Source organism: Embiotoca jacksoni, unplaced genomic scaffold, assembly GCF_022577435.1.
Source record: "Embiotoca jacksoni isolate LCO1_2020_lvr unplaced genomic scaffold, fEmbJac1.0.p SCAF_4, whole genome shotgun sequence".
NCBI lineage: Eukaryota > Metazoa > Chordata > Actinopteri > Embiotocidae > Embiotoca > Embiotoca jacksoni.
In genome coordinates, this window is record NW_027185392.1 from 5,095,962 (window position 1) to 5,117,825 (window position 21,864).

Consider the following 21,864-nt stretch of genomic DNA (forward strand, 5'->3'; position numbering starts at 1 on the left):
CATTCATGTGTACTTAGGCATGTGCAAGTGGAAAAATATTCACATATTTTCACACATAGTGTACATACAGTATGTGTGAAAATGTGGGTAAACCCAAACCTTGGATTATCATGAGCTGATAGTTGTGTTGATAGTTTAGCAGTGCATGTTTCAGCAATAACAAAAGAAATAGTGGACTGGATTGATTCTGGAGGAGATTCAGCCAAAAACTCCAGCAGGATATTATTACAGTAGGTGTTGAATTTAGAGACCAGATGAGGCTGAATGTTAAAAAGAGAGGAAGACAGGAAGAAGCATGACAAATCTTTGTTTTTGACATGAGTCTGTTTTACAGTCTTCAGTAAGAATGTAGACTACACCTGAATAAACAAGATTTACCCTGTGTTGATCATGTAAGTGTTAATATGTTCTATAGCATTCATTTGCATCGGAATGACAAATAATAGTGCTGCAATCCCAACCTCTTACCCCAGGAAGGATGAATACATCCAAGAGATAACGAGGGAGTTTAATCTGCTGTATTCAATATTTCACTGTAGATATCGGTAATATACACAGTATTTACTGCAACTAAGTGGGTTTGTGTGATGCAGACATCTAATGAACTGGCTAATAAAACCAAACCTTGTAAAAGGAAAGAGCCATACATTTGCATTGTATTGGATGATATTAGTCATTATCAATCATAATCAGTTATTTATGTACCAACAAGGGTCCATATTTTTCATCTTATATTTTTAGCTGCAGCAGAAGGCAGGTGTGATTACAGTGAAAGCAACATTAGAATGGGCTATATCCATGTGCAAAAATTACAATTAATCACAAGTACAGAGAGCAAACTTGTGCTCACAGACTGCTTCAGTGCTCAGATAATGAGCACGACACAACCGTGAAAGTCCCTTCGCTCATCACTCGCATAAATATTTCCTGACATTTGTGTTGGGTATTATATTGCACCATTTCCCTGCCCACATTCACCCCGTTACTTCTAGTGATCATTTTATGAGTGAGTAAGTCAGTGAGGTTCAGTGCCAGGGTCTTGCGATGTACTGACCCCTGTTAGTCAGCTAATTGAATGATTATGTGTGCCTGCTGGCAGCTCCCTGCCATCACTATTGTTCTAGCAGATGTGCTAATGCACTGTCATTACAGGCGGGGGATTTACAGCATGTCTCGAAATACAAAGCAAAAGGGGCTCCTACACAAAAATACACTGCTGTATTGCATTAGTTCTTCATAATAAACTCATGCGACATAAGAATACAGATAGTTTGGCCAATATTTCACCCTTTTCAAGTCCATCTATAGTATGAGCTACAGATCATTATTTACTTTGCAGCTTTATGTACTCTGTACAGAATACTGTACAAACTGTTTATTTCAGTTCATACATTAGTGGATTATCATCGCAGTTGAAGCTGGTAAAACTTGTCTCTATTTATAAGAGTCTTGTCCAGTGATACAGATCCAAAACTGAAGAATCTGCATTCACAGCAGTATCAAACAAACAGTGTTCCACTTATGTAACACTTTTAGCTGAGGACTCACAAATACATCTGACAAATTATGCATGAAATTATCCCATCCTAACCACAGCAGCTAGGCCAGTCATTATTTGCTCTGAAAAGATTATTCAACACTGTCTGCAGTCAACTATTTTAAACTGAAATAACTTGTGGTCTATAAACTAAAACACTTAAGCCTTCACCTTGCTGAATGCATTGTTTGTGTTTGGAAATCTGATAAGGCATGCAAAAGATTAATATAAACATAAAAAATTGAATACAAAACAATAATGACCAGCAAAAATAATGTAAAACCTGTGTCATTAGGCCAGAAACTTTGTAACTTTTCTTCAACGGTTCAACTGTAAACCGACATTTCTCATACTGATACAACTTGTCATACAGAGACTGACAAGAGAGTAAATTGTGTCGCAGAGACACCAAATGTTATCATATATAACATGATCATACATATTAGATCTGGCGTGCAAATATTATACAACCTGATTCTTTATTTTGATGTTCACACAATGTATTATTTTTGAGTCTGTGGAATATTACATCATCATTAGATTACACTAAACCTGCAGAGCAGAACTTTTGTTGACTCCTTCTGGCAGAGAGAAATTACATCAAAATGTGGCTACATAACCTATGCAAAATATGATACAAATACCAACCAAAGTGTCAAAGAGCAGTAGCACGACATCCTTCAAATACTCCCTTCTTTCAGCGCTCTTCAACAACACCACTGACCAATGCCTATCTGTGTTTGTGCTCCCTGTCAATCACTCACTTTTCAGCTTAATCCTTCCTCTCCACATGGAGGTACTTTTTTTTCAGCAGCATTAACTTCTGAAACTTTTCTTGGATGCTTATTAGGTTTGTCCACCAAACACTTGGCTACTGCTGCAGCCTCCTCCTCTCTAGTGCTCCGGTTGCATCTGTTGCTCCCCCCTACAGCTCTGGCATAATAACTACTGCTGGGTGACTTTAAATACATCACTACCAGTGTGCCAGCAGAGGAATGTCTCATCAGACAGCAGATTTAAAAACTCTGTATAGTGTGAAATACAGAGAGATTTATCTGGTAGTGATAGGCTTAATCGGTATTGCGTGAACTTATTTGGCAAGGCCTTGAGTGTTACAGACTTCCTTTATATGTAAAAGTCCCGCACCCCAGTTTGAAATGCATGCAGTTATTAACATCTCACTACACCCTTTAATGAGCTTGGAAGGTGTTTCTTTGACATCAGAGGCATCAGTAATTAAAATGGCAGGAACAGCCAGTGATGTGATCATGCAGAAAAGCCTTTTAATGAATAAGAGTGAGGCAAATGGTTGGAAAGCCATGACCCTTCTCACAGGCAGAGCGCTCAGATCCTGTCTTTTTACAATTCTGATGAGACATAAATTAATAAATGAGGACGTCAATTTGTTTTCGCAGAGACGATTCAGTTAGATCAGGAATTCCAGCCAACACAGAGCAAGTCGTGACTGTTTAAAAAGAGTAACAACACAGGGCCCACGCAGCAGACCACACACCACTGCAGGACCACATTTGGTTTGGGTTTACCTTCCAAATGTATCATAACTGTGAACTGTTGCTTAAAGGCGGAATGTTTATTAGGAGGAGCTCTATCGATCTGTGCACAGAAAGGGAATAGCCTTCGCAGCATACTGATATCTGATAGTCACAAGGCCGGCAATGCAGTTGGAAGCCAGATTCACTGCATGTCAAGCAGGTGGAATTAAGGCAAAGTTAATGGTGAAGGAGGTTGAGTTAAGGTTAATGGCAGAAAGGGGTAGACGGTGAATGTGTGTGTGGAATTAGACGATTAGGGATTGTCGACAAAAAGGGGGAAGGGCTGAAATTGATCCAGGTTTCCAATTGAAACAGAACAATAGCATCTTCAACCGTCTACACCCTCACCCCAGTGTACGTGGAGTAACGCACACACTCACACACGGCATACATTTAAACCTCAGTCAGTTCTCATACATCATATTAGCATTTTAAACCCATTCATTTCAGAGATGAGGGAGAATTATGAGGCCTACCTGCGACCTGCAGCTTTTCTCCGCTGACCTCACACTTGAGGTAAAGACGCCCCCTCCGTTCAGTGTGATCAGTTCCACACATGCTGGGCACGTTCATAACACACTGATTATGAACGTTCATATCGCAGGCTGATGGGTAAGAGAGAGGAGATAAAAGATATTCAGGAAGAGGACTTTATACAATCTATATGCATTTGATCCAAATCAAACAAACCTGAATGAGGGCTCTCTCGGAAATGACTAGACATTTTGACACCGTTTTAAATTTCCTGGGTATGATGCATTGATTTATTTGTTTATTTTAAAAGATTTTGATTATTTTTGACGACATTTTTACATATTCTTAAATGTAAAATAGTAATGAAGCAGCATCCTTTAAAAGCCATGTGTGCATGCATCCATCTACTAATGGCTTAATGTTCCGATGCAATAAGCTGCTTTGAAATGCCTTCTAGATTTACAGTACTATTCCTTTCATCTATCTCTACTGACATATTTCAATCTAATTTCATGTATCATACATATTTGGCACAATATTAAAGGATTGCTTTGTTCTGAAAGCTGTGCGAGAGATGAGATAACAAAGTTGTGACCCAGATTCATGCCTGTGATGTCATGCATACAGGGCATGCGTGTCAGCCGGCTGAGTCTTCCTGTAACGGATTGGGAACTGTTACCGATGGTTACACTGTCAAGTCACCGGGTCGGTAGGTGAAACACAATGAAAAATGCCTTTGCTGCTACCAAACTCTCCTTGGGAAGAATTTATTTATTCTGTGCCATCCTGGAACAGTCCTGTGACTCACTCGGGCTTAAAATATACTACAGTGCAATCTCATTGTGGTGCGATTAGAGGTGCCGCAATTGATCTGCCAAAATAATTTGCCGCTTCACATCTCTATTAATGTACACCCTGGAGCAATCATTGGGCATAACCGGTGGTCTGCAGTTGGTAGCAGATAATGTATTTAGGAGCTCATTAAGGCATTCTGACTTTAATCCACTAACACAAGATTAAAAGGGAAGAAGAGGGAGGGAGGGATATTACTAAAGACTTAGAGATGCTTTGATAGCAGTCCTGCTATGGAGGTGCAGGGAACATAGCTGCAGACTAATAACAGACAATGTGAGATTTTAATGAGTGAACGTCAAGGAGGACGGGAAAAATATGCCTGTGATATTCAGGGAAGACAAATAACAGGCTTCTTATCAGGACAGTGATGCTGATAAAGTGGCTCTAAAACAGGACATAATCAGTATGCCACTAACACCCTGATTTTTCAGTGCATGCCACACATGTATCATTAACCTCCTCCTTAACTCTTTAAACATCAAGTTTAACCTCTTGTGATTTATAATTAAAACAGCTGCTTTAACAACCACTTACTCTCTAAAACATTGTTTTGCAGATAACATTTTTGAAGATAATTCAAACCAAAAAATGAGAAATTCTTGGGTATAACTACATCCATTCCCCCCAGGGGGGAGGTTCAGAGATTCAACTGAGGAACTCACAGTCACACTTCATGCCCTGGTGGATGAGGCCGTAGAGCAGAGAGCCACAGTGATCGCAGAAGGTGGGGCTCCCATAGGTGTGGATCTTAAACTTATGCTTTGTTCTGGGATCCTGCAGGAAACAAAAGACAAAAACAACAATGTACAACTGTCAGCCAAAAGAACAAATCTTTTTATGAGACTTTACCACTGGATATAGAGTGTGTCGGATTCATCAGAGTGTTGATACAAAACTAGAAAAGCCAACTGCAATGACTCTGTAATTAAATGACAATAATTACTATGAATTGCTGTCTAAAGACTAATGTTGACCACTATGAAATATAGTTTAAAAAATGTTTTTGACAAAATTCAGGTAGTTTTCATGAATCCTGATTTTTTTTTTTAATTCTCTCTGTTCTTGCTTTTCTCTGTTTTCCAGGGGGTTGTAATGTTTATATATATACATATAGAGCTACACAGGCAAGTTTCAATCTCCAAAGAATTACACGCACGGACGCACACGTTAGTGAAGGAAAGATAGAAGTTGAAATCAGCCTGGTACATCAGGCCTCACCCAGGAGACAATTCGTAACTGATGGCCAGCTGACTGCAATCACTAGTTATTTTCTGGTTCAACTTGAAGTAGCAGCCAATCAGCCTGTAAGAACCTTTCATTAAAACTATTGTTCTGAGGTCATCCTTCCATTTTCCTTGACCATATCAGCGAGTGAGAATTTAGCTGTTTGTAGTAGATGGGCTGATATTAAATTCAAGAGCACCAAAGCAACAAATTCAGTTCAGCTCACTCTTGCAATGACATGATTCATTTCCAATAGCATAGCCATTAAAACAGGCACAATATATGGAGGGATTATTACACATCTGAAGACCTACACACCAATAAAAAAGTATTGTGGGGTAAAAAAAAAAAAAAAAACTACACCATTGATATTATCAGTTATTACTGTCAACAATGGTAAAGAACCTGATTCGTGATTTCCATAACACCATAACAAATGTTGTGTGTGCATATTGTGTAAACAGTCATCAAAGCCATTAATGCTTTTCATTCATCATTAGCCTCCTATTAACACTGCTCATTGCTCCAGGCTTTCTACATAAATATTGTGTTGGTCAAAGTGTGAAAAACATTAGGGTGTAATGGAGAGCATGAGACTGCACCAGGGTGGGTAAGACTAGTCATAAAGGGGAATTTTGTTGCAAGAGGCTGAATTACATCTTTGTAAAGATAATACACTCTTTGTTGGCATCTACCACGTTGGACTATTTCCCTACATGTAGGACATACAGTTACATAAGGTCCCCTATTCTGTTAATTAAATGCGCATAGCAGCATAATCTCAGATATTTCAATAACAGGTATAATTCATGAAACCATTCAGCTGTTGTAATATAATGCATTAATCAAACTCAACACTGTCAGTGGAATCTGAGGAAATAACATGAGGAAATTAGAAATGCACAAGTTTACCATTCTCAAACTAGAAGCTCTTGTGTACTCAAGTACTGTATCTCTTTATATTTAGGTGGTCCGAATTCTGCTTAATGTTTTTTTTTACTTTCAGCTTTGTGTCTAAGTTACAGTAAGTCTTTGGGAGGACCAAAGGAATTTGAAAAGCTCATACATTAATGACAGCAAACCAAAAGACAACCACTGGAGCAGCCAAACAAGGATTTTGTCTGAAGTCTAAATCAGATAGGAATATTCCAGCGTGTAAATTACTGCAAGTTATAGGTGATATCCCAAATAAACTGAAGAGTGAGTTGTCTATTATGAATCACTCGCTGAAATGCCTTCCAAAACTATGAGATTTGTTATTGAAGAGAACAATATTTTTTTTATCACCCACAACCCACCAGAGTATTGATCCTGATCTAATGGTGCACAAGTGAGCATTTGACAGACTGGAACTTGGTCTGGCAAAGCGGCAGAATGTACAAGAGTTAATCATGTGACAGAGTCGCAGACAAGCCATACAATTACATCAAGCTATCTCCAATCAATTCTCCTATCTCCACCATAATAACCTTCTTGACCCTCACCAGTCTGGTTTCAAGGCAGGCCAATCAACAGAGACGGCCCTCCTTGCTGTCTCTGAGCAGCTTCACACTGCTAGAGCAGCCTCTCTCTTCTCTGTCCTGATCCTTCTTGACCTTTCTGCTGCATTTAACAGTGAACCACCAGATCCTTCTTTCCTCCCTTCAGGACCTCAGTGTCTGAGGGCTCTGCTCTCTCCCTGTTCTCATCCCACCTCAACGACCTCACCTACCGGGTAACTTGGAGAGGACCTGTGTCTGAACCTTGTCCTCTCACTACTGGTGTCCCTCAAGGCTCCGTCCTGGGTCCCCTCCTCTTCTCTCTGTACACCAACTCTCTCGACTCTGTCATTCACTTGCATGGCTTTTCCTGCCACAGCTATGCTGATGACACCCAACTGATCCTCTCTTTTCCCCGATCTGAAACACAGGTAGCCGCACGAATCTCTGCCTGTCTGACTGACATCTCTCAGTGGATGTCCTCACACCACCTGAAAATCAACCTCGACAAGACCGAACTGCTCTTCCTTCCAGGGAAAGACTCTCCCACCCTCGACCTGACTACTACCTTGGACACAAAAGCCCAGTATTTGCATGGGCAGGTTCCTTGTAACACCCATATTTATTTTTATCACATTCTCATCCACACTCACTGGACCAGCATCCATCAGAAATGAAGATGATTTGGAGATGATTTGGATAATCAAATAAGGAAATACCTAAAAATAAAGAGTAAGATACAGGCAGATTCAGATTGTAGGAAGATAAAGTAGAGTTGCCCCTTGTCCGATATGTAACACAGCTGACAGAAAGCTTAAAGTGATTAAAAAAAAAGAAAAAAAAAATCCCCCTGTTGCAGTGATAACCCTGTATGTAGTGGTGTAATGGACTGAGCAGAACCAAAAGTGTGCCTGTAACTGAGGGTAATATGAGCTACTTGAAAAAAAAAATATATGAGCCGAGTCCACATCACAAGACACCCTATGTCTGCAAAGCATTTACTAATCAAATAAATACAGTATGAACCTAAACAAATGGCAGACAGCTCAAACCCTTCCTTGGGTAAATATCTATAAATGCTAAGCAAAGTGTGAAGTTTTTGTTTTTATTATTTAACCTGTTGAACAAGCAGAACCAGGTACTTCCCTGTTTTATATGTTTGTGCACTGAGCAGTAAATTAAAAGAGAAGATCCCAGTGCAAACATAAAGCATGATGCATCTGGCATGCATATGGCAGACATATATCTACTATTATAAAGTGCAGGGTAGATAATACGGCACGGATCAGTTTGAATGTCCCTGCAGCACTTGCATACAATTTTATGCAGGCCTGGACAATCATTCATTTCACACACTCTGTGCTGGAAGTGAAAACTGGAAGACTGCCACCTTTCCAAGCACACATTCAAAGTGTTCTCCTGCCCATTTTCAAATTGACCTGTACGGTACATTTCAGAGTTAAAATCCCTTTATGCAGATTTGCATTGAGAACATTATACAAGCGAGAGTTTTTCTTATTTTTTTCATTTTCGCTGCATCTATTTGAAAGAACACTTGTCAATGTATTCCCTGGGAACAGGAAAAACTCCCCCTTCACATGGAAGAAAGAGACTTGCGTCAGTGTTGAGAATATCTTTCCTGTTTTTTGTGCATCTTGAAAAACACAGTGTCAAATTTGAAATGCATGAAAAGAGCTTGACCCAGGAGGAATAAATCATCAGTAAAAGGAGCAGCATGTCATAGAGTATCTCGGTGAGCGCTGACAGAACCACGTAGTGAGGCGCCACACTGATCAATGTCATTTCAGTCAGTTTGACACTGGCCTCTGGACCATTTAAACAGAGACTCATTCAGCAGTATGTCAGTCTGCCGAGGCTTTACACCTTTGCTGAACAAAGAGAAATGTTTCCTGTGTGGACCTCGCAGCTGCCCAACCCTGTAAGCGTTAAGTTGGTACTGATCTCAGGAATGAGGTGTTGTAATTACAGGTTAGCTGCCATTGACATATTTTAATATTTAATTTGAATTGTATTAAATTCAGATTTACAGGAAAGGAAACTTTTAAGGGTGAATTCACTTAAGTTTGTTCTTTTGACATTTATCGGACACTGAAACATTGAAACCTCATCAACAAAAAAATGATGCACGTACAAGACAATAAGGTATGAAGAATCATAACTGACTTGAATACAATTTTTATTGTAAAACAAAACATGCTAGTACTTGTACAGCATGCACATCCACCTTAACTTTACTTTGAATTTAAAAAAAAAAGAAAAGGCAGTTATGATGGCCAAAACATACTCACTGTTTCAATTTATTGTTTCAACAATTGTTTCCCTGCAATTACACAAAAACATGAACTACACAGTGAACAAGCCCAGCAGTACGACTTTTAGCTAAGGACACACAAGAAGGAAAAAAAAAAAGAAAGGTCGACAGACATGAGTGGAGAGATAGAAAGAGGCTGCGCCAGCAGCATTTACTCACATCCACCCACACAGCTGATCCTGAAGGATAATCCCCACCACCACCCCTCCCCATGCTTTGTTTCCTCATCTACAGCATGAATGAGTGATGGAAACTAAGCAACACATTCAGCTGCAGCTGCAGATGAATTATGTATTTTTGTATTAACTGTCACATCAGCTTTTGATGGGGGAAACATGGCCTAAATGTTCCCACATAATGGACACAATGATGAAAGGTCACCAGTATCACAGAGATGATTGACACGTGTGCGCCTGCCAGAATCTAAGAAGTGCTCGACCACAGATACAGGTCAAGAACTAGGAAACGGCTAAATGTTAGTATATGTGTAAGAGTGGGCGCTGATGTCACAGCGTGTGCACTTAATGTTATTAACTGACTGAATTTTTTTTTTTTTTTTTATTGCATTACTTCTATTAAAAACCATCATATTTTCAGAGCCTGTGGCCATTCAGTAAAACTGAACTTTGAGCAAATGCTTATGTCCACATGCCACCACGCTCTCATGCAGATGTTCCCTCGGTTAGTCTAGCCTGGTAGCATGCTATCATTTTCTGTTTAGTATTAAAAACAAAGTGCAGCTAAGTCTGAGAGCATTGTCATTACCGCTGTAATGTGCAGAAAATGAAACCTGTAAATGAGTGTATCTGGCTACACATCGCTGGGCACACAAGGCTGTCCATTAACACATCCTCTCAGTGAGCTGTGAGAAGGAAGGGTTTACCCCTGTGGCTTCTGTCCCCTATTACAGTCTAATTGGGTCTTAATGGGAAATTCAAGACAGACTGGGTGGCGCTGCCTTGCCAGAACAGCAGGAGAAGAAGAGTGTAACACTGAAGGCAATGATCAACTCGATCACTACAATCAACACAGGAAGGCCATAATGGCAAATCAAAGCCGGGGGGTTACATGTTGACTGGATGTTGTCGTAATGAGGATGCCCTTTGGTAATATAGGGGCCAAAAGGATTTACCACAAGTCACATGCACAGACATGTTGTACGTATATATATATGTATATATATACATGTATATATATACATGTATATATACATGTATATATATACATATATATATACATATATATACAGTATATACAGTATATGTATATATATATCTATATATATATATATATAGATATATATATATAGATATATATATAAGAGAGAGAGAGAGAGAGAGAGAGAGAGAGAGAGAGAGAGAGAGAGAGAGAGGCTGATGTATGTTAAGCTGATGTATGATTTCCAGTTCAGCAAACAATTAAGGGACATGTCTGCATAGTTTGTAGTGACGTGTGATGCAGCTATTGCGAAAAACAAATATAAACGTAATGAGATTAACAGAAAACATCTCAATAATACAGCATTGTATTAATGTAGACAGTACAAAAACAAAGAGGAACAGACACTTTCAAGCCATTCGTTATCAGCAAGAGTTTGACAACAACGTCATCAGTCTCATTCATTGTTTAAGGAGAAGGGGCTTGAATTTCATGGGCACACTCAGTAGATACATTTTTATCCAATTACTCCAAATTGACAAAGACAGGACCAACAAAAGCTATCAACCGAGAGGCAGAGTTACCAACACAATGAATGAAAAATACTTCATTGGAAGAAAATACTCTGGGGTGTGCAGCCATTTTTTTGTTTTTTTGTTTGCGATATGTGTTATCTGTCAAAATGATCTCTGAGTTATCCTGGCCTGTAATAATCACAGGCAGAGCTCCATATGAAGGCACAGATTTAAAAAAAAAAAAAAAAAAAAAAAGACAAAGGGCAGAGGGCTGATCAAAAGACTCAAGGCAAGTGATAAAAACAGAAGCCCGGGGGGTCAGCGCAGTGATGTCGGCTAATTAGCCAGGCTCTCCAATCCTGCTTAATTAGCAGGCAGCGTGCCAACCGGCTGCTGGTAATGACCAGCTCGGCAGGGTGAAGCTGAGCAGGGGCTTCCCAGTGGAAAGGGGTGGAGTGGGGGGTGGGTGGATAAAGGCAAAGGTGAATGAAGCTAAAGACGAGGGTCATCCTCCTTCCTGCTTACACACTGTCTGAGTCACAATGAAATAAATAATGAAAAAATTTGCCTTTTTCACTAATAGAATAAACATGAATTTAGATATAAAATATTACTGCTTTACAACCTGGTGTGACTCTATGACTTTATAATGAAAGGGTAATAGAAGGGAGAGAAATAGTGATTTGGAGCTGCAGAAAGAGAGTGCAGACCGGAGTTCTTTTGTAAAATAACCCTTCAATCAGAGCTTCTTACGCTATCAACGTGGCCGACTGTTGTTAAAATATTGATAAGTCCAACATCAAACTCCTCTCTGCCGCTTTCTTCAGTTGATCTCTCCGCTCTATGCATCATATAGTTACAGTGTGGTAAACAGAAACTCAAGGTGATCTCAGACTGCAGAGCAAAATATCGAGGCCATGCTAATAACAAACAGAAATGAAAAGAATATCAGAGAAAATTCAGTGCAGTAAAACAAATTGTGTTGTTGAGCCGTTTACCTCCAGCTCACACGGACAATTTGTTTTTACTGCATTGAAGTTTCCTTGTTTACCTACAAGGTGTGCACCACAATTTGTATATGTTATGTATATATGTAAGCGGCAGGACAAAGAAAACAAAGCCACAGCACAAGAAACAAGGCAACTCTAAGAACCCAAGTTACTCAGAAAAAAGAACATGTTTTTTCTGCACTGTAACCTGCTGTAAAAACTGAACATACATGAAGCAGGTAAGTCAACCAATATTTTTGCCCTTCCCCTGACCTCAGTTTGGAAGTATTTGTTACTTTTATTAACAGAAGTAGTATTAAATTACCATGCTTCATTTCAATATCTTATTGAATTTTACAAATACCCAACTGTTGGTGTAAAACAGCTTATTTAACCGATTCATAGGCTACTAGATGTTTGTTTCAGCTTGCACTTAGGTATCTAAAATGCCCATTAGAAACCCAGTTAAGCATGTAATGGCCAAGATTTACACTTTCTTTGGGCAGGAAAAGTCAATCAGTATTCAGCTTTCAAAAATCAGGGTTCTTTTCTGCCAGTTACTTGAGTGCATGTCACCACACTGAGTAAAAGACTGTGACAGCTTCCCAGTCAATTCTCACTTCCAATGCAGCACACACTAACAAGTCAGGACTGCTCTTTCCTCAACATTCAAAAGTTTGAGGCAGTCAAAAAAGAAAAAGAACAGCCACTCATAAACCAAGCAACACTGATGGTTCTATTTTTTTTTAATTTAGTAGCACTGAAATCTCTGGAATGAGGGTAGCGATCATCAAAGAGTCTGAGCAGCTAATGCAGTCCAACTGTATCCCACAGAGTCAAAAGAGATCCTCCTGGGATGATATTTGCAGCCACAGAGAGAGGAGGAGAGCATGGAATGAGCCACACTGATCATAGCTTCATCTCTTTCCTATTTTTCATTCACTTTTCTCTTTACCCATGTGTTCCCGAAGGACAGTGAAGTAAGATTTTACAATGATGTTTCAAGGTGAAAAATTTGTTATATTAATCAGCAGCAGATGATTATTGACCACTCTAAATTCGCTCTCACCTCTTGCTGTTCACTAATCTAACCTCACACTTTCCTCTCTCTTTTTTAGCCCTTATCCCTCACTGGGGGGTGAGGTAACATTTAAATTTGAGGTGCAAGGGTGCTCTTCCCTTTTTCAGTTCTTGAGTCATCCTCTCTTGTGGTGAACCTGTGTTTCCGTCAAATGAGTAACTGTGCAACGTTATAGTTCAGAAACCCAGGGACTAAATATGGCTTTGGGTAGGTATTAATGGAGTTTTTGAGTGTTAATACTAAAACTATCTACAGCAGGGGTCTCCAACCTTTTCTCCTCAGGGGGCTCCTTTGACAAAATGAAAGTGTCTGAGACCTACTCATGTTGAGTAACATTTGCCCAAACCAGCTGAATAAGCTGCTTTTATGTGATCGATAACAAATTGATACTCAACACACACATTTTGTATCACAACATCTTAAATTCAACAACATGTTTGTGTTTTTTTTCTGAATGCTTTTAATTTAGAAAGTCGCAGCATTCAGCTGACCAGCGGTGTAACTTTGATCTCTTACTCACTCAGTGACAGACACTCGCTTTATAGTTCTAGCCCCCTGTTGCGGTCCAGCCAAAAATACTGTATTTATGTTGTTTACCTAATTTATGAGCACCTTTCTTTTTTTCCAGCTCAGTGTGTCGGTCTCTGCTGCATTTTGCAAGTGCATTGCCGGTTGCTCTAGTAGTTTTTGTCCTCTGATCTCTGTGTGTTTCATGTAGAGAGGAGCTTAACTCTGCCTGTCCCCTGTCCGCGACAGTAACATGGTGCAGAGCAGACAAAGGTGAAGGACAGCGAAGACAGATTGTCCACTCGTTAATCAGTCGCGTTGATAGGTCGTTCTCTCGGACAGGTTAAAAAATGGAAATGGTTCACCAAATATACTTGGGTGGCCATCAATATACCTGGGTCTATGTAGCCATAGGAACCCCTGCATCTTGTTGGAACCTTCTGCGATTCACTCAGAACAGGGCAATCAGCTACTGGTAGCTCGTGAGCGATGCATTAGAGACCACTGGTCTACAGCCTACAATTAAATACGTGCTGATTATACTTACATATATGTATTTACATTATGGAAGCAATAGGTTTTGAACTGAGCTATTTTGGGTAATTCGTGAGTCCTGTCAAATTTCACTAATGGCACTCTGCGCAAGCTCCTGTAACCATTGTCATTGTCAAAGCCCATCCACAAGGCCTGAAGGACACAATTAATGGGTTGAATCAGGCAGCGCAGTCTATGTCACTGTGTCACCTAATTCTGTCACTGTTATAACACTGTAGCTCTTCAATTTTTAATTATATTTAACACCATGTTAATCACCTCTCCTCTTATGAAACCCTATTGTATTTGCAAAACTGTGTCATGCAGTCATTACACTCATTTCATCACCACACTTTGCTAATGCATTGTTTCTAGTCAATATCCCTGTCCTGGCCTGCACATATAGAAGTACAAGTCGGTGGTCACGAAGGTGAGGAGAGGTTTTGAAGAGCACAAAATAGAGATGTCATTTATCCAGACATGAGGTGTTAAGGTTGGGCAGGGTTACTATTTTTAGCAGATAAATCACCACCCTGATTCCTCTTGGCCTTTCACTAAGCTGCTGAGTGCTGAGAGGGAGGGCAGGTTGCCGCCACAGCTCACAGGGGGTTTTCCTTGCCATGTGCTATGTGCTTACACATCTGTCTGCTAGTGAAGCTAGAAATTATAGCTGGCTTTTTTAACCAGCGTACGGGCTCGAGTTGCCTGTCTGACAGGTTATAAATGAATGATTCCTTTAGCAGTGCTGTTCTAGTAGTATTGGTCTTTGATGCTGTTGTTCCAACAATTTTTATTGACAAGCCTGACAATATGTAAAGTGATCTGTCACACCCTTCACTCATTCAGGAGCATGTTTATTTAACATTTAAAGTATGCCTGACAGCCTGCTGCAAAAATATGTTTCATTAAATTACAGAGATATTATCCCCTCAAGCAGAATATTCGTTTTTTTCTCTTACAGTGTTTTGATCCAACGCCTATTTTGGATGTCTTCTGTTCATTTAACAGCAAATATCTCTGAGTCTCAGTGAGAAAAAAAAACAACAACTGAGGTGTCTCGTGGCGTACCTCAGAGATCTACCCTGGGATGAGCTCAAATATATAATGCACATTTTTATACAGAATTTTAAGACAACTTTTCAAGGATACAAAAATCATCCACAGCGTCAAGTCTTATGGAGACACAAGCATCAAATATCCATTTTCCTCACTTACTGCCATTAAGAGTCATAGAAGTCTGTACCTGCACACATTTGGCAGTTTTTATTGTTTATTATTAAGTATTAATATTAAAAACAAGTCAACTCAGCACAAACACTTAATACTTAAGTGCAAATTTATTATCTGAAAAAATATACTGCATCTGAAACACTTAATTGTCAAACAATTTTTATTCTACTTCAATTTAATCAGATTCATTCCACTTTAATTAATAATAGTTATCCGTGTACAAGTTGAAGTAACTGTCACCAAAGTAAAATCAGATTTAACCAGAAAAAAAATAGGAGTAAAGCTGAGAACTTTTTACAAAAATGGATTTTAGTTAATTCTTTGGTAGTAGTTACGTGCACTAAATCCTGAATGTCCAGTCACATCTTGCAGCCGAGGTTTTTTTCTTCAAATTACAATTCAAGAAAAATCAGCCACTAAACTATGAATGATTTGACAAGTTAAAAGACAGTTGCTGTAAAAAGTGTTTTGAAAAATGTAAGAAATCTCATTTTTTATAGAAAAACACCAGAGACAGACTGCTTGCAGTTCACAGGTGTGAGGCCTGAGAGCACGTTGAACGAACTCTCTTCCATACCTTTTCACAGCAGGAGGAAACTAAGGTCCCACTCGATGCACCCCCCCCCCCCCCCCCCCCCCACACACACACACACACACACACACACACACATACACACGAATGCTGCAGCGATGTGTTAGTAACTCTGGTTACGTTTAAAGATTAGAAGGGTGATGTGGAGCTCAGGAATTGAAAGTGAGTAAAGAGGCACTACACAGGAATTAACTTTTCATGAACTGTATTAATAACTACAGTACAGATGGTTAAACAACAAATGACAAAATTCCCCCCATTGTCAATCATCTCTGTTGTACAACAAAATAGTTATTTACGCTCAATTTCAGTACTGAATTAATTTAAAAACTCTTATCTTTGAAGTTAATGGTCTTCACAACCAGAAATGACTTTGATGTACGGTTTAAGACAACATTCATTCAAATCCAATATCTTTTCCCACAAAGCACACAGTCATTTCAGCAGTGAATCGCTGAAGTTCCGTGAGGAGAACTCCACAAGTGAATAAAACTAACAAAATAAAAAATTATACAGCTAAGTTTTCTTTAAATCTCTCCTCTTCAGAAATATATGGCTTCATCAAAGAAGAGCGGCTTAACCCTTTCTACGCCAGCTATTGATTTTAAGCATGGGCTACATGGTCATTTGCAGATGCTGGCTCATTAGTACAGCTATGCACACCTTCTTTGTGTGACATCCACAAGGTCAGGGGAGGAAAAGGGACGCTGTCACAGCTGTTACATCGGCTGGAAGATGATTCCACTGTTCACTACCTCCTTATCGATGCCAACCATTTCTCCTGCGTGGTAACAGGTAGAAAAAAAGGAAAAAGAAATATAAGAGGAAGACCTGATGGTTCATTTGGTCATGTTGCAAACGTCAAAAGCCAGAATAAATTGGTTTATCAGACACAGGCCATCTGTCAGGTACTTAATAATTAAAAGAACTTCACAAGATATGTTCCAAAAAGTTATCTAATAACCAAAGTCTTGGCAGAGTCTTTTTTTCACTGTAATGAGCCAGCTGAAAGGGGCAGCAGCTTGGCTGTTCAACTCTGCTTTCTGTGGACTTTGCTCTGTGGTTTGCATCGCAGAAAACTCAATAAAAGTTATCTTTTGTCTGCGACCAATTTAGGGTGTGCAGTTGTGTGTGAGTTTCTTTGTGATTTTGGAGGTTTAATTATGGAGTGCAGAAATAATAAAGTTGGCTTCTTTACACTTTAGCAGTGCACAACATCAGTAGTTCAGCAAACATACGGTGATGGCTATTGTGAAAGAAACTTTGTGTGCAAAGTCAGGTGCTACTAAAACAGGGATCTCTAACCTAATATGGAAATTGTGTGGAAGATGCACACCACATATTTCTGGAAACAAGAGTCACCCTCAGGTTCGGCTGAAAATAAGTTTCTTTCGGGGAATAATTACGATGTAGACAAGGACAGAAATGCTTGAAAGACCTATTTGTAACTGTATTTTAGGGGCAGACATCCAAGTAAATATTTGCTACATATCTGACACATACCTGATATTAAACAGTTATTAGCACTAACAGTTTTATAAAGAAGCAGTGAGTCAGATTTAGAGGCAACTAGGGGTGAAGATACAGGTTGCAACCAACTGAACATCTCTCCTCTCGCTCTTCCCTTCGAAGCATGCAATTTGCAAATAACGTGAAAGGCCCTCTCTAGAACCCGTGTTTGGTTTTTCCATTCTAGACTTGTAAAAAAACGTGGCGGTGGAACATGGCAGGCTGTATGGTGGAGGACCCGCTCCCCATGTAGATATGAGGGTCTCAATCTAAGGTTACAATAATCCAAAGATTTTTAGTTTTAGGTGAGTTTACCCTAATGAAAACTTAATCAGGTAAATATTCTGCAAACAGATCCCCCTAAATCCTAAACACTGAACCTTTAATGATGTAATCAAAAATCAAAGGAGAATCAGTAATCAACAATAAGAATAATGATGATGATGATGATGATGATGATGAATGGTTAGTTAGTGAGTCAGTGTTTCTTCCAATGTTCCTGCTGTCAACATGGGATAAACAAAGCCATGGCTTGAATGGATTATCATCCCCCAAGGAATACTAAACTTAATTCAATAAACTCTAATTAAAACCAACGCTATACAGTTGGATCACTAATGAGGTCAGTGTAAGATGGAAAATGTACCTTGTGTATGTCCAACACTGAATTGCCTCAAATAATTTCAGCAGCTCCCTCGCTTCCACACTGCACAATAGACTGCAAATGCATTGGCTGCACTGCAAAAGATGACATTACAGTAAATATTTGTTTTTTTGTTTTCATGCAATTCATGTACCTGTAGATATTTTCCTGCAATACGTAACATACAAAACTACAGAGAACTCCAAGTCTCTTGAGATGCAGAGGGAGAAGGAGAGAGGCAGCTTGACCTATCTGTAACTTGTATCGTTCTATTTCTGGCGTCGAGCTTCAGACCTACTGCTGGTTCAGGTTTAAGCTTTAACTCATACATGTGAGGTCAAGTTTAGACTTCAGGCCCTCTCTGGCTTCTATTCTGGTTTCGTGTGCGCTTACATGGAGGACAATTATGGCATGCCTGCCTGCTTGACAGGTTCTTAAATAAACCATGCCTTCTGCCTTTATGCCACCACATCAATTTGGCCTCAATGCAGTGATGGTGTCAGGCACATCCCATATATGTTGTTTACTCCACAGTTCTAATTTGTCATATAAACTAACTTAATGTTTAAAAATGATGGAGTATCAATCTCACAATGGTGTGAAGTTCCTGAAAATTGATTTTCATGGCACAGTGAGATTACGCAAAATCATAGAAGATAGGACATAACTGCAAAACCACATGGTATTTTTGGGGAAATATAAATGCAATTGGACATCAATAGACCAAAACATTCAATATCAGTGGAAGCTATAGTTCTAAATATTGATATGAAAGACTTGTGGTGATGTCGGTTTTGTAGTACGCTGGCGGGCAATGGTGAGGATAAACTCCCGTCCGGCAGGAGCTGTAACACTGAGTTGATTTGGGGTCAAGAGCAGTTCCAACTCTCCCATACACTGGTCATTAGTAATGTACTTGGCATGATTGGAGCAAGACTGGATACCAGATACTTGCTGTAAACAAACCTCAGAGGGACTGATGGAATGCATTTGGGTGCGTTTGAGGTCAAAGAGACAGGAATTGGCTGTTTCCCAACAAATTGAACAAATGGGGAACATTCAGCCTGGAGAAGCCCAGTGCGTCCTGAGTGCCTAAAATACACAGTCACTAATATAGAGTGTGGAGATTTGTTGATTAAGTGTTGTATTTTGTGTTTACTCAAGTCAGTTTAATACCTTTTTTATTTGACTTGGGTGCTGTTACTTTCATTTGTACATTACAGGTATACAATAGGTGCAGTGAAAGAAGTCTTCCAGTTAAGAAAACATCAGAGAAGAGAGAACAATCCTGCACCGTGCAGTGTTCGGTTCTTCAAATTATAATTAAACTGTCAAACAAGTCATTGTGTGTCAGTCCCAGTACAATATCCTCTGAATTGTGTTGTGTGCAGTAATCAAACTGATACTCAACTGCAAACATATCCACTGAAGTGCAAGCTCAGAGCAGTGCTTCTGGCTCCTCAGTGGTTGATATTGTCTGAATGTCCTGAGGGCAAAATGGCAACTCTACAAACATTGGCATTGATTCTAAGGAAGCTAGAACTCAAAAATGATACTGACGCAAAGCCAGAAGGTGCTTTTTAAAAAGTCTCTCAGTCACAGACCCAGATTATGGTAACCATACACAGTGCATCCATTTTTTTTGAATGCAAGAGTTAACACAGTTCAATTTTATTGCATATTTATTCAACGTGTCCCTCCAACTCGTTAACTTTTTCATGTCTATTTAGGAAAAGCATAGTAGGGATCCTCTGGGTCACACTTTGCTATCACTGTGTAAAATATGCCCTGAGACACATGAGAGAGGCAGCATTGGGCAGAGATTTAGCAATTCAGGTTTTACATTGTAGTGGAGACTGCTGAGGTTTTAAATGTATTCTTCACTTTGCTGCAAGCCTTGGACAGTGTATTATCCCCCATGAAAAAGATTCATCCACAACAATATACAAAAGCTTGAATGTTACGATGAGCGCAAAGGATCAGACAAGATCTCTTTCATCTTTTCAACAAGGCCTGCAGTTAAACAAGTCTACGGTCTAAGCCAGCCCCTCCAGATAAAGGCTAACACATGGAAATCTCTAAAGTCCAAAAGGTGCAAACAAAAAGTGGATGATGAAAATTTTATTTCAGACACTGGTCAACCCCTTTGACATAACTTTTAGAACTGGCCGTCTTGCGGGGGATAACAAGGCACAGTACACTGTACATGTTTAAATTCCAAGCATTGGTTTGTATGTGGGTGAGAGGAGTTGCGAAGGCTAATTGTATGTCCTTCATGAATAAATGCAATCTTGTGCCTCCTGAATAAGACCCTAAGTCTGGAATAACATTTTGAATTTAAATGATTCTGGCTACTATATTTGAGCTACACTCGGCATCTGAACCAAAAAATTAAATGACTTTAAGAAAAAATGACTTTCTATATCTTCACGTTAGAGGATACCTAAAAATGATTTGCTTTAAAAAATAAAATTTGCCTTAGAATACAGAGAATCTCCTTCTTTAGTCAGAAATAATGAACTCAATTGGTGAACAGTCTTCTAGTATTAAAATCTGAACATACTTTATTCTGCATAGTAAAGATTAAACAGCCAAGAGAAGTACCAAACACATTTTTGAGTGGAGTTTAACCACCCTTCAAACACTCTCTTCCCCCTTATGTTTGCTTTGTAAAAACTGTCTATTTATTTGTTTGACTTATCCCAAACAGTAGCTACATGTTAGATGAAATAGCAGCCTCTTCAATTCACCACTCAGATAAACATACATGAATAAAGTGCCTTCAGAAGCCTTACACAAGTTGCTTTTAATCAGTGAGTCTGTATGTATGAGTGAAAAAAAGTGTAGGTGTGGAGTGTGGGAAATAGAATTTGTATTCACTGTCAACCATGGATCTTTGAAATAGTTCTGCGAAAACTGCTTTGGTGTTAAAAGGTTAAGCCGATTTTATCATAGAAGAATTTCTGAGAAATTCCGTTGAGACCATGAAGGTTCAAGCTGCAACAGCCAATTTATACATCTACAATAGGAAATGTTTCACCAGGAAGTGATGCAGCAGTTACCAGTGCACCCACCCTTCTACTAACTTCCATTATTACCAGTACACACACACACACACACACTGGACTGCATAGCACTTACATCCTTTCTGCATCGCCTCCTCCAAGTAAAGACCCGATCAAACCTCTTTTTAGACAGGCACGTCACAAACCATTAGCAAGAGAGACCCGAGATCTGATTATTAGGATCCCAGAGAGTATTAATATATTAGCAGGGAGCCCACGGGACTCTCAACCATCACATCAACCATCAGTCAACACTGATAATATTGGAATCCATGACATCTTTCTGAGAAAAAGTGACAAACGATCATCATTCAATTTTCATATCCATTTACTATAACCTGTCCCGGTTCATTTCACACACTTCATGGGTTGATAACAAAATGTATAAAAAAATTTAAAAAAAAAAAAACTTTTCAATAAGTGATCATAAAAGAAATATACATCAAACTTCAGTTTCATCTTAACCTTTTAAGACAGAGGAAAGAGGTTTGGCGTGGTTCTCCCTTTAGAGTCAGAGTCGGTGTGAGCATATTCTAGATGATGCCATCTGATCTCATTGACATCATGGCTGCACAGAGCGAATGATTT

At 39.3% G+C, this 21,864-nt stretch overlaps 1 protein-coding gene across 7 annotated transcripts in view; it reads right to left on the minus strand.

Annotated features, from left to right (window-relative positions):
• Window positions 1-21,864, minus strand: part of prkcaa (protein kinase C, alpha, a) — a 138,955-nt gene that overhangs the window by 59,104 nt on the left and 57,987 nt on the right. For all 7 annotated transcript variants that reach the window (XM_069168131.1, XM_069168129.1, XM_069168127.1 and 4 more), the window contains exons 4-5: window positions 5,082-5,193; window positions 3,567-3,695 (exon numbers count right to left, since the gene is read on the minus strand). In XM_069168131.1, coding sequence (XP_069024232.1) covers window positions 3,567-3,695; window positions 5,082-5,193 — 241 coding nt within the window. The remainder of the gene's footprint in view (window positions 1-3,566; window positions 3,696-5,081; window positions 5,194-21,864) is intronic.